Below are 14,164 nucleotides of genomic sequence, written 5' to 3'. Positions count from 1 at the left end.
CAACGTTTGCCTTAAGCGAGAACGTGCAGAAGTCCACTATCACCAGTTCCACAGCGTTTACTTGAAGCACGATTAAAAAAAAAGATGAAGGAAAATGGCACCAATGAACTGGTACTTTAATGTCGTTCTCTCAATGTGATCATTACTGACATTCACAGTGGGATCTTTACACCCCTGATAATGTGGTGAAGGGGGTCACATCCTGAGCTGCTGAGATAGGTTCCTTCACAGCTGGAACCTGTCAATCAGACTTCCTTCTCCAAAAGGTCAAGAATTGTTTGGGATTTTACAAGACTTCTTTGGCTAGAATGACTTCAGGAAGTGGATGTTCTACTATTTTGAATGAATCTTTTGAAAAGGGACCGAGTTCAAGTCTCCTGTTGAAGGGATCTGATCGAGCAAGATTATTGACCAAATATTGCATGAGATAGACAACTGACAACTGACAACAGTGCCTCTCATGGCTCAACACTGGTCTCCTTCTGGTCATAGACCTTTCCAATGATTTATTTAGAGCAAAAAACTATACACAAGACTTAATAATTAATAAATAAGGACAAAGGTCCAATTAGGAAGAGAATCTCGAAGTGGGGCAGTTAGAAACAGTGGCAGTTCTTCGTTCTGATGACAGATTTGGACATTGCAATGAGACAAAAACCCTCTGGGAGCAGAATTAAATGAGTGAAAGCCTCGATGCTATTGTAGCCTTCTGGGCCATCAGTTCTAGCTGTTCTAACAATCCATACAGGCACTGAGTTAGAGGGAATTATGCACCTGAACTTCCAACCAAGCTGACACAAATAGAAGATGGCTCTCGTGGAGACTTGGAACTGGGATTGTAAAGGTGAACCAAAGCCGTTCCAGTCACTGGTGCGTACCTGAGCTTTCGCCAGCTGGTCGTGCATCTCCTGGTGGGCCTTCCGGAGCTGCCTGCTCTCCTGCCTCAGCTTTAGGATGTTTTCTGGAAGGGGAAAGGGTTCAGATACAGTGATTACAGAACTGGAGAAAGAAGCCAATCCTAACCAATTAACCTGAACATATCAAAACGGCAAAGCTGGGAGGAAGTGTGTACTTGAGTGAAAGAGAAAAGAGGCACTGTGAAAAAGCTAAGAGGAAGATTAAAGGAGGAAGATAGGAGAAAGTGAATCCTTTCCTATCCTGATAACTCAAATATGAACAGTTTGTAAAGACAATTCCTCCAATGCTTTGATTCATCCAGCTTTTAGCAATGCCTGATTATATATCTTGAGTTTGACACTCAACCCTATCAATATTTCTGGTCCATACATTGAGCTATTACATAACCCCACCACTGAGCCATTACATAACACTGCTTGGTGACCACTGGAACCAGTACATAGTACCTTGTGTACACACCGAAACCATACACAAGTCCACAACAGCGTCTGCGTACACAAAGGGCCATCGAGTCATAAAACAACTTTGGCTCAAGTTGTCCATGCCTACCAAGATGGACTAAACTAGTCCCATTTGCCCACATTTGGCTCATTTCTCTCCTATCCATGTTATAATCCAAATGCCTTTTCATTTAGTTTTTAAGGTCTTTTTTATTAATTATTATTAAAGATCAACAAAAAAAGTACATTAAGGTAATCAAGTCAGTATGTCAATATGTACAATGAAGAATTAAATTAGCAAAATAACTAACAAAGCTAAGCAATATATCAATAATAAGAAGAAAAAATAAAGTCTTAAGAATTTTTTTTTGAAAAAAGAACTCCTACTAAGAGAAAAAACCCCCTACTAACTAAAAAAAAACCCCATTGGGAGCAGAACCCTGAAGCTATACATCATACAAGCTTCCATGAAAGAAAAACATCAATCCACCAACTGAAATGCATTTAAACAAAAATTGGAAGGAAACCATACGAATTAACTCAAATCAGATGAAAGTAGCGGGCAAACGAACCCCACTTTTTCCCAAAATCAAATCGAGGATCAAAAGTTCGACTTCTGATTTTCTCCAAACTAAGACATAGCATCACCTGAGAGAACCATTGTATCAAAGTAGGCGCAGAAACACCCTTCCATTTCAACAAAACCAAATGTATTTTAAACATATTGTGTATTCACTCAGCTGGCCAACGTCAAGACAAATTTACGAGATCTCTGTGCAGAGATCAAGCTGAGAAGATGAAAGAGAACCAATGTTTGTGGAGCATTTGGCTTTTGAGAAAGCCTTTTAATACAATCATACCTTCAAGGTTGCTGAACAAGTATGGGATTGGGGGTATTATTCTACTATGGATCGAGGGTTTGTATATCCCAAACAATCTCTTATAAAATCCATCTCAGGACGACAGACGGTGACAAATGGGAGACTACAGGACTGGTGCTTGGCTCCAAGCTGCTCCCAATCCATATCAATGGTGAGGCTCAGCGCAAAACATTGACGTGACAGAGCTAAGTGATGATAAGCAGAGGTGTCAAGGGGATAGAGACAAGCTGAATTGGTGAGCAGCAACACACAATACAATGTGTTAAAATATAGTTTATGGTCTTCAGTAGAGACAAAAGTAGAAATGCTTTTAGATGGACGAAACTGGGAAAAGTTATTGCTCAGAAGGATTGGAGCAACCTTGCACACAAATGCCACAGGCAACCAAAACGTTAAATAAGACTGTTTTTATTGCAAGGGGATTAGAGAACAATGATACAGATACCTTCTCAAAATTACACGTGTAATGCTGAGACCACAGCTAGAGTATTGTGTACAATCCTGGCCTCCTTTTCTAAACAGGAGGACATACTTGCCAGAGAGGGAGTGCAGCAAAGATTCACCAGGCTAGATCCTAGGATACTGAATGAGAAGGAACTGTGTAGGCCGGGGCCTCTGTTTTCTGGAGTTTTGAATGATAAGAACTGAGCTCAGTAAAACACATGAAGTTCAACAAGGACAGGTATGGAAAAGATTACCCCCCCCCCCCCAATCCCCACCATGAGAGAAGTAGAATGACAGGTCACTGTCTTCAAGTGAAGGGCAGGCAATGAGGGTGATGAATCCTCGGGAATTCTTTACTCTGGACCAGTCAGTGATACCTTTAAAATAAATTTAAAGATCCTTTAAATGTCTCTTTTGAAAGGAATCAATGAGTGATTCACATCAGAAGAATCAAGGGTACAGGGACAGTCAGGTCCTTTGGTCCAATGAGTCCCAGCTAGTCCCAATTTCCTGCATTCAGCCCTCATCCCTCTAAGCCTTGTTCCTCCACCTACCCAGACAAGTACTTCTGAAAAGGTATTCTTGTACCTGCCTCATTTTGGCAGCTCATTCCCACATTCTCTACACTCTGTGGATGAGGCAGGAAAATGGCGTTAGAGGGAGAAGTTCAGTCGTGATCTTTAATGGAAATACTGAGCAGGTATCGAGAGCCAAATGACTTTCCCCTCATCCTGTTCTTGTACAACATGACCTGGACCGTACCTCAGCCAATACACACTGCCTCGTTCATCATCATCATCATCTCCTCCAACAGTCCCTCAGGACCAAGGGTGACTTAATCCCACTCCAGTTTTCTGAAGTCCAAGGTAACGGACACAGCCAATGTGCGAACTGAAGGTCCTTCCACAAATGAGGCTGTGGGCATCTAATGATGTGAGTAATTTGCGTGGTGACTTGCTTCTGTGTTGTCCCGAAGCATTTAACCAAAGTTCACAGTACCATCCTGCATGGGTATTCACCACCTTGGGTGATTGAGAGCCTGGGAGTCCCAAGGGTCAGTAGGGATGTGGAATTTCTTCAAGGAGGCACTCAGCATTTCCTTCAAACCTTCTTGGATGTCCACCAAGCAAACATCTACTGGTCAGTTTGTTTTTCCCCACACCCTCCCCCCAATAATCTCTGTCTATAATAAAGCTACGAGTGTCTGGAAATGCCCTACTCAAATGGACAGAGTACTGGCTGGTGCACAAGTCTTAACCAACGGCTTGTTGGCAAGCATCAGACCTCATGCCAGCACCCAGTGCTGGCACCTGTTGCATCAGATCACTGTCCAAGCGAGTTCCCAAAGCAACGTCAGCACCAAGACTGGTACGCCTGACTGACGGTCAAAATCAACAAGCTGCCAAAATAAAAACAGAAGATGTTGAATACTCTCAGCAGATCAGATGGCATCAGGGAAAAGAGAAACCAGATTAACGTCTTAAATCTTCATCAGAAGACTTACCACATCCATCCCGAAAGAGCACGCAACACCACTGACTCCATACACAAAGCAGGTCCATCATTGGTTCTCTGACTGGGCCAGGGTTGAATCAGGGGGAATACTGCGCGGAGCGGCTCGAAGGCCCGAATGGCCTACTCCACTCAGTATCTCAATCAATAAACAAAGCACTCTGCTTCTCTCTTTAAAGACACTGCCTGACCTCCTGGATACCTGCAGGCTTCTCTGCTCCTATTTCACATTTCAGTGCCTTGTTACTGGTTCGGAGAAGATGGTTTCCATTACTTTGCCAGATGTAGTAGGTCTTTCAGCCTAGAGGTTATGGTCAGTCAGTGTCAAACTCTGAATTTAACAGAATATTAAAAGTACGAAGAATTCTGCTGAAAGCTATTCTTATCCTCTCCTGCACAATATATATTTCCTGTCTGGATCAGATATCTGTGTAAAATCTATACAGCATAGTTGCAATGAAATGGAGATAAGGAGGGAAAGAGTAAATACAGGTTTCCCCCGCTATCTGAAGGTAGAGCGTTCCTATGAAACCGTTCGTAAGCCAAAATGTCGTAAAGCAAAGAAGCAATTACCATTAATTTATAAGGGAAAAATTTTTGGGCGTTCCCAGACCCAAAAAATAATCTACCAAATCATACCAAATAACATGTAAAACCTAAAATACACAAACATATAGTAAAAGCAGGAATGATATGATAAATATACAGCCCAAATAAAATAGAAATGTTGTATGTACGGTGTAGTTTCACTTATCAAAATTGGGAAGGCAGCGAGCTGAAATCAATTTGGAGAAAAAAATTGGCACGTACAAGCATGCGCGCTTACATGCCTACGCACGTACACGCATACGCATGTAACTGCCCACAGAAGGTTTCACGGTCATGGTAGTCTTTCTCGGGGTAAACACACGTATAAAGCGGGCGTCTTTTTGTTGTAAAAGCAAAAATGCTCTTTGGTTAGCGAAATCAGGTACTAATGTAGGTCTTTCGTAATAGCAAGCTGTCGTAAAGCGAACGTCCGAAAAACGGAGGACACCTGTAGACACAAACACTGATGACGCACATACATCAGAGCTGAGACACACTCTGTCTCTGTCTCTCACACACACACCAGACGGACAAAAGGTCTGGCACGGACGTGGTGTATCAGAGTGCCTATTTCCGTGCTGGACGCCTCTGAGTATACCGCACTTGCGCACACACGAAGTGCAGACGCAGACACACACACACACACACACACACACACACACACACACACACACACACCTTGTAGGCTGCTGATCTCCAGCTCCTTCTGTTGGCGAAACTTCAGGAACTGCTGGCTGTGGGCCTCGACTGCCTTCCTGTGTTCCAGCTGCAGGCCATTGTGCTGGACCTGCAGCTCCGCCAGCTGCTTCCTCACCTCGTCGTGCTGGTTCTGCGGAAGCAACGGCGCGCATCAGTCCAGAGTCCTCCTCACTATCCCACAGCCCCCTCACTGCGGGACGCACAGAGGTCACTGGGACTCCCACAGGATCTGTCTGCGTTGGGGTGGGGGGGGCGCCAATCGGTTGGGATGTTAACACTGGGCCTCGGTTGAGAGTGGGTGGGAATGGGAACCAACCTGGGCAGAGCCACAGAGGTCACTGGGACTCCCACAGGATCTGTCTGCGTTGGGGGGGGGGGGGGCGCCAATCGGTCGGGATGTTAACGCTGGGCCTCGGTTGAGAGTGGGTGGGAATGGGAACCAACCTGGGCAGAGCCACGAGCCATGCTGGACATGGAGCCAGCACGGGATTCCGCTGCTCTGTGATGCCTCTGCAGAGAAGGAACAAACACCGGGGAAGCAAGGGGAAGTCTCCGCTGGTTTTAGATTCTCCCACCAGCAAAAGCAGCCTCAAAATAGAAGGGCGTTCCTTTGGAACAGAGATAAGGAGCATTTTTTTTTGCTGAAGGGCGGTGAACTTGTGAAATTCATTGTCACAGGCGGCTGTAGAGGCCATGTTGTTGGATATATTTAAAGCAGAGGTTGGTAGGTAGTTTCCTGATTATTCTGGGTTTTCAAAAAGTTGTGAGGGAGAAGGCAGGAGAATGAGGTTGGGAGGGGTAATAAATCAGCCACGATCAAATGACAGAGCAGACTCGATGGGCCGAGTGGCCTAATTCTGCATCAATGGCTTACGGTGAGGGTGAGAGCACAAAACTACGGTGGAAGTCATCAGCGAGCAAACAGAACCATGAGCCGCTGACAAGTGAGACACTGACTAAAGGGTCTTCTGATGGTGCTGAATTGTCTCACTGTCTGTCCCTACCAGTTCGCCCTTCAACAACGGGTAACAGGCAACTGGGGACAAAGCGCCGGCAGAGTAACATCAGCTAAAAGGCCAAACGTTCTGAATTGAGCCCAGGCTGCAGTGATGTGAGTGCCCACAGTCTGCTCTCCGTTTATTGGGAACTGGACTGCGACTGCCCAACACCGCCCAGTATTGATAACTTAAGGAAAGACGAACAGCCCCCGCCCGCCCCATCTCACAAGGAGCTGCGGCTGGTTCCTGTGCCGGCAGTCATACCCACCTTCAGGATCTTATGCTGGGAACTGAGAGCGCTGTATCGATTCATGGCATCTTGCTGCAAGAAAATCACACCAGAGTGGTTTAGCCAATGCTCGAGGCTCAGAAGCTGAACACACAGGCTGCATAAAATGGGCGACCCACCTCAAAAATTCACGCACGCTCTCATACCTCTCCCTCATGCCCTCCCAGCCTGGACCTGCAGCCAACTACGCCAGCCCAGTTCCCCTGCCCCACTAAAACCAGTGCAATCCCAATACAGCATTCCAGCCCCAACCGCAGGAACAGCTTCCATCCCGGTACCGCAGCCCCAAACCCAACAGCAATTCTTCACCCCGTCTTCCAATCCGTTCCATGATACTCCCTGGTCCTTTCAGCCACAAAGAGCCCAGAGTACTTTGGGAGCCAATCAGATCGAGCTAATTAAGTTGTTTTGGGGGAACCCAATGACTTCTAGATTCATCGGGATCAAGGGGAGAAGGAATGAAAAGAAGGGACTAGATCCAAGAGGTCTTGGTTTACTTAGTGTTAATTCTGTTCCTTGGGTGACAGAAAGGTTCCTGTTGGGAATGTTTTTCTTGTACTGGGATAACATATAGCACAAGAATAATGGTAACTAATATCACAGACCATAAAATCATACAGATCTTCATCATCATCACGTGCTGTGCCATATGACATCATCATCATGTGCCGTGTCATATGACGCGGGTGATCATGGTCTTGTTCTTGGCAAATATTTCTACAGAAATGGTTTGCCATTGCCTTCTTCTGGGCAGTGTCTTTACAAGACAGATGGCCCCAGCTATTATCAATACTCTTCAGAGACTGTCTGCCTGGCGTCTGGGGTTCCATAACCAAGAATTGTGATATGCACTGACTGCTCATACGACCATCCACCACCTGCTCTCATGGCTTCATCATCCCTCTCAAACCCATTCACTTGCCTTTTCCCCATAACCTTTGATGCTTTTATGAATCAAGAACCCATCAACCTCGACTTTAAGTATACTCAATGACTTTGCCTCCACAGCTGTCTAAGGCAATGAAATTCCTTCCCATCTCTGTTCTGATGCTCTTCTATTCTGAGACTGTGCCCTCTGGTCCTAGACACTTCCACTACCAGAAATATCCTCTCCATGTCCACTCCATCCAGCCCTTTCAAGATTTGGTAGATTTCAATGAGGTTCCTTGTCATCCTTCTAAACTCCAGTGAGTACAGGCCCTGGGCCATCAAACGCTCCTTATTTGATAATCATTCTGTCCCTGGGATCATTTTCATAAACATCTTCAGGACTGTCTCCAATGCTAGCACATCCTTCCTTAGATACGGGGCCTAAAACTACCTGCAAAGTTCTAAACGTGGTCAGACCATCACCTTATAAAAGTCTGGCATTACATCCTTGCTTTTATATTCTAGTCCTCTTGAAATGAAATGCTAGCATCACATTTTTGCCTTGTACTCCTTGGCATCTATCCAAAAAAAAAATCATAATCAACTTTGGCAGACAAACTATGTGGTCAAGCACTGATGGGGCATCGTAAGAACATGGAAATAGGAGCAGGAGTAGGCCATCCAGCCCACTGAGCCTGCCCCGCCATTTAATAAGATCATGGCTGATCTGTCCGTAAACTCAGCTCCATCTACCTGCCTTTTCCCCATAACTCTTAATTCCCTTACTATGTAAAAACCTATCTAACTGTATCTTAAATATATTTAGTGAAGAGGCCTCAACTGCATCCCTGGGCAGAGAATTCTACAGATTCACCACTCTCTGGGAAAAACAGTTTCTCCTCATCTCCGTCCTAAAGAACCAGTGTCCTAACTGGGTTTAAGCACTGGCCACAGAGCGGCTACGTTACTTGACAAGTAACCAGTTGAGTGACAATCCAGACTATACCTTTCAAATTCCATGCCTACAACTAGGGGACTTAAGCGGAGCATGGAATGAAAATGTAATGTCAGGTAATAACTGAAACTGTCATGTAATCATGAAACCCATTGTCCTTTCAGAAAAGAAGTTCCTCATCTTGGCTTCTGTACGGTTCCAGAGACGTGGCAATATGTTCGATTTACAACTAGCTCTGGAGTGTCTGGCTCAGGCAGGAACGGACTGAAGTATTGCTTAGAAACAGACAGTAACTACCAGAGGCAACCACATCACAGAGAGAACAAAACAGAAATCAATAATCCCGGTTCAAGTAACATCATCAAATCTTCACTGTTTTGAATTGTGGTTAGTTTTCAATAAGCCAGGGATCAGAATCCCTGGACATTTCCTCCAAGGGCCTGGATGTATTCCTTCCTGTTCCAGGGAGTGTGCTGGATTGCGGCCAAACAGCTTTTAATGTTACTGCTCCGAACAAACAATCGAGTCTTCCTAAAATAGAAGTTACTTCAGCGAGAGCGAGCGGGGACCCGGCAGTCGATGGGAACAGAAGGGAGTTTGTGAAGCTCAGGAGCCCCAGGCCGAGGGGAGGCAGCTGCCCTCGGCTCAGGCTGTCCTCACACTCCTCTGGCACCAGCAGGTTACCACACAGCTGGGCCCCTGACTGATGGTCAATAAACTCCACCGTTCAAGTAAACAAGCCCTCGCCGGCACTGGAGAGAGAGAGTGGCAGACTCGCAATTACACAGCGCCTTTCGAGACACAAAGCACTTTGCAGTCACTGAAATAATTATTTGTGTGTCGATTTGCACATATAAACTCTCAATCAAGCAAGGCACTGAGCAGGCCCTCCCTGACCACCTTAAACATCAGTCCTGTCTTCAATCTCAAGTGGCCAAAGCAGCTCTCAGGACACTTGGCACCATCTGAAAGGAGGCACCTCTGGCAGTGTAGTCCTCTCTTGGTATTGAGCTGGAACACCAACCCAGCCTTTTGTCCCCAAGCCTCCAGTGAGGGTCTCCTCTCACCAAGTAGTTCAATAGTTAACATGGGCTTCGGACACGACGCCCGAAATCCTTCCTACGGTTTGGCTGGATCTAAGCCCCAACTCAATGTACACCCAGCTTGGCCTCAGTTCTGCCATCGTGATAGCAAGTGGATGTCAAAGGCACAGAGTGGATAAAGCAGCCACTTCACAAACTGGAATGAGAACACAACCCGGAGGCCGAATAAAATAAACACCACCACAAGGACGCAGGATTAGGACGGTGCCACCTGGTCCTTCAAGTATAAACATGGTTGATTTGCCTCAAGTTTCAACTCCCCTTGCCCCAGTTCTTCAAGGCCCTCAAGTCTCCAATATTTCAAATATTTATCTCCCTCCTCTTTAATTAGCCCCAGTCATCCAGCCTCCACTAAAACCTCAGGTAGAGCATTCCAGGGATTTACCATCCTCTGTGAGACAGTTTCTAATCAGCTACCCCCTAATCTTGTAACCATGTCCCCTTATTCCAGACTCTCCTACCGGTGTAAACAGACCCACAGCTGCTCTATCGTTCTCCCTTGAGATTTCAGTTTTATCATCCCTTGTTCACGTGCGTCATCCGGACCCTCTGGGCCGAGACTGGAACGGGAGAAGTGGAGGGACAGATACCAGAGTGAGGAGCAGGAGCTGGTGGATGATGGGAGAGTCGAGGGTAAAGCCGAAGGTTGAAGTCCAGACCTTGACAAGAACGGAGTTAGAGGTCTAATGGGAGAAGCCCTTGGGTCAGCTGCTCCAGAGGTAGAGGCCCTAAGGCCCAAGCCCCTGGGTCAGCTGCTCCAGAGGTAGAGGCCCTAAGGCCCAAGCCCCTGGGTCAGCTGCTCCAGAGGTAGAGGCCCTAAGGCCAAGCCCCTGGGTCAGCTGCTCCAGAGGTAGAGGCCCTAAGGCCCAAGCCCCTGGGTCAGCTTGTACGTTCAGAGGCCCTAAGGCCCAAGTCCCTGGGTCAGCTTGTACAGTCTGAGGCCCTAAGGCCCAAGCGCCTGGTTTAGCTGGTCCAGAGGTAGAGGCCCTAAGGCCCAAGCCCCTGGGTCAGCTTGTACGTTCAGAGGCCCTAAGGCCCAAGTCCCTGGGTCAGCTTGTACAGTCTGAGGCCCTAAGGCCCAAGCGCCTGGTTTAGCTGGTCCAGAGGTAGAGGCCCTAAGGCCCAAGCCCCTGGGTCAGCTTGTACAGTCTGAGGCCCTAAGACCCAAGCGCCTGGTTTAGCTGGTCCAGAGGTAGAGGCCCTAAGGCTCAAGCCCATGGGTCAGCTTGTACGTTCAGAGGCCCTAAGGCCCAAGCCCCTGGGTCAGCTTGTACATTCAGAGGCCTAAGTGTTCAAGCCCCTGGGTCAGCCTGTACTGAGGTCAGAGTGATGATATTTCCAAGTCTGCGAGTCCAGACAGTGTCTGGAGGCTGGAGGCCTGGAGAAGGCATGTCCTGAGGTTGGGGGCCTGTCTGTGCGTGAGTGGGTGGGAAAGAAGTTTGATTTGCTGCTGCCGTTTTCTTTTGGTGTTGTTGTTCTTGCCTGTGTTGTTCAGCTGAATGTCACGGACATGCTATGTTGGCACCAGAAGGTGTGGCAACATTTGCGGGCTGCCCCCAGCACAACTTTGGTTGTGTTGGTTGTTAACACAAACGACACGTTCCACTGTAACTTTCGATAGACGTGCAACAAACAACTCAGAATCTGAATTTTTCGAACGATGCTTTTTAACCTTTCATGAAAGGACAACCCTCCCATCTCATGACTTAGCCTACTGAATCTTTTCTGGACTGCTTCCAAGACTACCACATCCTTTCTTAGATAAGAGAATCAAAACTGTACAACGTGCAGATGCAGCTTCACCAATACCCCGTATATTTGTAACAATACTTCTCTGCTGTTAAACTTCAGACCCCAGCTGCCATTTGTCTTCTTAATTTCGTACCGCACCTGCACACTATTGTTTTGTGCATCATCAACATGAATGCCCAGCTCTCTCATATGCCATCTCTGTCCAGTCTCTTTCTGAATCCTCACACCCGCTTTTTGATTCCTTCAACGGAGGCGGCTGATCTCGCACTTTCCTACGCCAAAAGTCTCCAGCTGAAACCAGCAGGGGTGTAAAATTCGGGGTGGCACGGGAGTTGGGACACACCTCACCCACCCGACTGCTCTCCCAATTAACCGTTCACTGTGAATCTCACATCCAGGAAGGTCCTGCAGAATTCACATCACTGTATGCAAAGCCTTAACAGTGAGGATGAAAAGACAAGGAGAGAAGATCAGATTAATCAAGGTCAGTGGTTAGGCGGTAAAGGATTTGCATCTATAAACAGGAAGGCTTTGAAAGGAGATGAGTTTCAGTTTTGAGATGAAGAGATACATTTATAAATAAAATGGGTACTCACCTTCTCCTTGTTCAATGACTCTTGAGCTTCCAACTTATACACTAGAAAATCTGCAGAGACGGGAGGAAATGGAAATAAATTAACAATCATCAGGAACAGGTAGATGCTTTTAATATTCTAAGCATTAGGCAGTCATTGATATGTCTATCAGACCACAAGACACAGGAGCAGACATACCTGCCTTCTCCCCATAACCTGTGATGCCACAGCCTTCTGTGCCAATGAATTCCACAGATTCCCCTCCCTCGGGCTAAAGAAATTCCTCCCCAACTCTGTTCTGGAGAGAAGTCCTTCTACTCCGAGACTGTGCCCTCCGGCCCTAGACTCCCCCACTACTGGAAACCCTCTCCACATCTACTCCATGTAAGCCATGATATTCAACAGGTTTCAACGAAATCCACCCCCCCCCCCCACTTCATTCTGCAAATTCCAACGAGAGTACAGGCACAAGGCTGTCACGATTAACCCTTTCATCCCCGGGATCATTCTCGTGAGCCTCCCCTGGACCGTCTCCAATGCCAGCACATCCTTCCTTGGATAAGGGGCCCAAAACTGCTCACAATACTCCAGGTGTGGTCTGACCAATGCCTCATAAAGCCTCAGCAATACCTCCTTGCTCTTATATTCTGGTCCTCTCACATCTTACACTGGCTGCAGAAGCCGGGTAGCTAAGGGAGAGGCGTTGTAACTGGACATCCTTGGACTGAGCTTGGCACCAAAGGATGGATGCGTCTCCCAGCAGTTCACCACAGCCACCACAAGCATGGCTCGTATTCATTTACATACATTGTGTGCATGTTAAAATGACTCAGAGTGCTCTACGGGATTATTATCAAACCAAAAAGAATGATTCTGGACAAAAGAGGGAGATTATTAAAGATAAGAAAATAAACAACCTCGGTTAAAGAGGTATGTGAACTGAAGACGGCGAGAAGAGGAGGTTTGGAGGGCTCCAAGCAGGAACGTCCGAGCTGAGGGCAGGGATGGCTGCCCACGATGCAGAGTTTGTTAGCTGGAACGACAAGCGGCCAATAAGCAGGATGTGCGATACATCCGATGATTGACTTGTGCTTAATTAGTGCAGTCAGAATGATGCGAGGAACCACATTTAGAGAGAAGAGGCGCGAGGGAGTGGGGGGAGGACCAGAGTCACAAGGAAGTGACAGCATGGTTAAAGAGGTTGAGGCCGACACTGGGGCCTGGTAGAGCAAATATATATTTTGACACACCACAGGAAGCTGGGTGGTACTGGTGTCCAGGGAACTTGATGTCCTTTGGTACAGGGCACTGAAAGTTGACCTGAAAGATCTGCAAGCAATTAGCAAGGCAAGGCATACACTGGCCTTTATTAAAAGATTAGATTACAAAAGAAGAGAGGCATCGTGTTCCAGCTATACAGGGCCCTGGTGAGACTGCATCTGATATACTGCATACAGATCCAGTCTCCTTACCCAGAGCAGGATGTACATGGTGTGAAGGAATGCAGTCAAGGTTCACCAGCTTGTCCAATGAGGAGAGCGTAAACAGACTGGACCTATGAACACTAGACAAAGGCTTCCCAACCATTTTTATGCCATGGACCAACACCATTAAGTCTGGAGTCCATGGACCCCAAGTTGGGAAAGCCTGCTCTCGAGTCTGGGAAAACTAGAAGTAATCTCTTAAGATTCTTAAAAGACTCGACAAAGTAGAGAGTTGATATTTCCTCTCTCCAGAACCAGGGAAACAGCATCAGGTCAGGGACCAGCCATTCCGAACTGAGCTGAGAAGCAAGATTTTCACCGAGAACCCAAGTAGTCTTTGAAATCTTCACTGTGCAAGGGCTGAGAAGCTCGGTCACTGAGTGCGTCCAAGGCAGAGGTCGGTAACGTTTTTAGATATGGAAAGAACCAAGGTTAAAGGTTCAAAGTACATTTGTGATCCAAGTATGTGTGCTCGAACCTTGAGATTCATCTTCCACACAGACAGCCCACCACACAAAGAAAACCGTGGAACTCATTCCAACATTAAACCGCACCCCCCCAACCCCAACGCACAGAACAAATTGCACAAGCGGGGAAAAAAAGCGAGCGAAGCCACAAAACAAAAAGGCAAATGACGGTGAAGTAAAAATTGAGAC

At 46.8% G+C, this 14,164-nt stretch overlaps 1 protein-coding gene across 3 annotated transcripts in view; it reads right to left on the bottom strand.

Annotated features, from left to right (window-relative positions):
- LOC132382102 (Golgi integral membrane protein 4-like) overlaps positions 1-14,164 on the bottom strand; it is a 74,773-nt gene that overhangs the window by 26,296 nt on the left and 34,313 nt on the right. For all 3 annotated transcript variants that reach the window (XM_059951986.1, XM_059951985.1, XM_059951984.1), the window contains exons 3-6: positions 12,046-12,095; positions 6,749-6,802; positions 5,462-5,612; positions 879-961 (exon numbers count right to left, since the gene is read on the bottom strand). In XM_059951986.1, the coding sequence (XP_059807969.1) occupies positions 879-961; positions 5,462-5,612; positions 6,749-6,793 (279 nt within the window). In that variant the 5' untranslated portion in view covers positions 6,794-6,802; positions 12,046-12,095. The remainder of the gene's footprint in view (positions 1-878; positions 962-5,461; positions 5,613-6,748; positions 6,803-12,045; positions 12,096-14,164) is intronic.

The sequence above is a fragment of the Hypanus sabinus genome, chromosome 27, assembly GCF_030144855.1.
Source record: "Hypanus sabinus isolate sHypSab1 chromosome 27, sHypSab1.hap1, whole genome shotgun sequence".
Lineage (NCBI taxonomy): Eukaryota > Metazoa > Chordata > Chondrichthyes > Myliobatiformes > Dasyatidae > Hypanus > Hypanus sabinus.
Note: the sequence above shows the minus strand (reverse complement) of the source record. Positions and strands in the feature narration are given on the sequence as shown.